The 2,581-nt window shown below is 34.8% G+C and overlaps 1 protein-coding gene across 1 annotated transcript; it reads right to left on the bottom strand.

Moving 5' to 3' along the window:
- Positions 1–1,062: 1,062 nt before the first annotated feature.
- On the bottom strand, positions 1,063–1,977 carry LOC134497326 (olfactory receptor 14C36-like). Its single transcript, XM_063302993.1, has one exon. It carries the CDS (start codon positions 1,975–1,977, stop codon positions 1,063–1,065), a length of 915 nt encoding a protein of 304 aa, XP_063159063.1.
- Between the last annotated feature and the right edge of the window lie 604 nt (positions 1,978–2,581).

The raw sequence follows: 2,581 nt of genomic DNA, 5'->3' as shown, positions 1-2,581 counted from the left end.
ACTTCTGGCATTCCTCTTTCATACTGAATCAAAAACACATCCTCATGAAACTTTTGAAACACTGACATGGGACATCGGGATGCAACATTTTTGAAATGTGTTGTCAAAATTTGGATCATCATATATGTAGAAAGTTTCAAACATAATTTGTCCTGCTGAGGATATGAAAAATGATTTGCATGCCACAATTTTATCTAAAGTAATTCTGGGATGTTTATATAAGAGGTAACTTCAGGTTCTAGGCTGTATGTCAGTTAGGTTGTAGGAATGGAAGTGCTCCTGTAACATAAGCAATATTTTAGCTCTTTTCAGGATTCAAACAACTTCTTCACTGAGGCAAGATGGGGATATGGAGTATTTCCTCTCTGAAAAACCTCCCTCTTATTGGGGAATATGTATATTGATTGTTTATTTATAGACATAATTTTCTTAAGAATTTTGATTATAATAATGAAATCTATTACAAACCAAACTTAAAGAAAGAAAAAAAGAATAGAAAGAAAGCATTAAAAGTGTAAGAAAAAAAGTGGAGAATGGAGAAATAGATTAGAAATTTAGGGAGAGGAAAGATTTACAAACCTGTAAAATGTTGTAAAATGTTATAACAATAAAAATACTGAAGGAGACTTCTGTAAAATGGAATCAGAAAATAGTAGTCCCAAAACCAACAATGTCAGTAATGTTGTCTGCTTCTATGGATAGACTATATCCAAAAGATGTTATTGAAGAAATGACAGACATAGAATAAATTTTATTTGACAAGATAGAGATGGTATTGAAAGTGGATTTACAACTGACAGACCAAGACAATGACTTAGAAAAGGATGCTTCAGTGGATCTACAAAAGAAACTGGCTGAAGTTTTAAAATTTAAAAGGGAAATAGAAATGAAGAAGTTTTCATTGAGTTCTATGCATGGTTTTTCTACCTATATCTGGCAGTTATTGCTGAAATTAACCTTTGACATCAGTTTCCTAAAATTATAATCGCTGCACAAAGAGATTCATAGCTATGCACATTGCCTTTCTATAAAATAATTGAATAATATATGCTTAGAACAACCTCAGAAACTTAATAGCTTTGATAGAGCATTTTTAATTTCCTGATTTCTCATGCTATAGATCATTGGATTTAGCATGGGTGGAATAATGGAGTAAAGTATAGTAATTGCCAAATCCAAGTGGGAAGGTTTCTGAGGTGGGGACCTAAGGTAAGCAAAACATACAAGAATTAAAAATACAGAGAAAACAACAATATGAGGCAGGCAAGTGGACAGTGCCTTTTTCCTCCCTTGAACAGAAGGGATTCTCAGGACAGCAGAGAAGATTTTTATATAGGTAACAATAATGAAGATAAAGATGCCAAGCAGAATTGGAACACTAAAAATTACAGCTCCAATTTCAGCTAGGTATAAATCAGAGCAAGCAAGCTTAAGTAACTGTGGGATTTCACAGAAGAACTGGTTGACAACATTGGAGCAGAAAGGAGTTACAAAGGTCCCACCAGTATGTAACCCACCATAGAGGAAACCAGTAACCCACACACTTCCAACCATTTGCATGCAAGCTCTCCTATTCATTATCAGTTCATATTGCAAAGGATTGCAAATGGCAACATAGCGATCATACGCCATGACTGTAAGAAGGGCAACATCACATCCTACAAAGGAGATGAAGAAAATGACTTGAGCAACACATCCAGAATAAGAGATATGTCTGCTATTCAACAGATAATTGATCATGAATTTTGGGATAAGAACTGAGACAGAAGCAATGTCTTGGATGGCCAAATTCATTAGGAAGAAGTACATGGGTGTGTGGAGACGGTAATCAAAAACCACTGCAGAGATAATGAGAAGATTCCCTGTTAGGGTCACCAAATATAAAACCAGAAATAAACAGAATTGTGCGATTTGCAATTGTTGAATTGATGAGAATTCAAGGAGCAGGAATTCAGAGATGGAGGATTGATTCTCCATTTCTTAAAATCAATTACCGAAAGGGAATGCCCCAGCTGCAAGAAAACAAAACAGGAAAAAATTAATATCATTGCCTCTTATAGTATAAAATTTGCATTTAAATATGAACACTTTTCGTGACGGAGGGGGAGACATGAAGAATCCATAAACTGTGTATTGGACGTTCGTTATCAAAGAATGTTTTCAATATGTTTATTCAAGTGCCAGAGAAATGTGTGATTAAGGAATATCTGCCTTTCTCATAGTTTCTACCAGTATCCCAGCATTTTTTTGGATCTGTAATTCCCAGACCTTTGCAAATTTCAGAAGAAAACATTCTACCAGTGAACTGCTGCCAAAGTATCTGCCCCACCCAGGGTGAGAGACACAAATAACATATAAGTTGTTATAGACTCTTCAATCACGTATTATGGTTTGGCTGTTAGCTATAATAAGAATAGCCATCCTATTGCCCATTTCCCCTTTTTATCCCCACAGCGCTTCAAATGTCCTGAGGTTTAAATATAGAAATTGCCCTCCTTCTTATATTTGAAACTTTAAAAAGGGATGTCAAGGTATATCAAATTGGAAAGAATTTTTTTAAAAAAATAGTTGTGGCCAGTAA

Source organism: Candoia aspera, chromosome 4 (genome assembly GCF_035149785.1).
Source record: "Candoia aspera isolate rCanAsp1 chromosome 4, rCanAsp1.hap2, whole genome shotgun sequence".
NCBI classification, from domain to species: Eukaryota; Metazoa; Chordata; class Lepidosauria; order Squamata; family Boidae; genus Candoia; species Candoia aspera.
Note: the sequence above shows the minus strand (reverse complement) of the source record. Positions and strands in the feature narration are given on the sequence as shown.

Coding starts and splice junctions, on each gene's coding strand:
- LOC134497326 (XM_063302993.1), bottom strand. CDS start 1,977: ATGGAGAATCAATCCTCCATCTCTGAATTCCTGCTCCTTGAATTCTCA.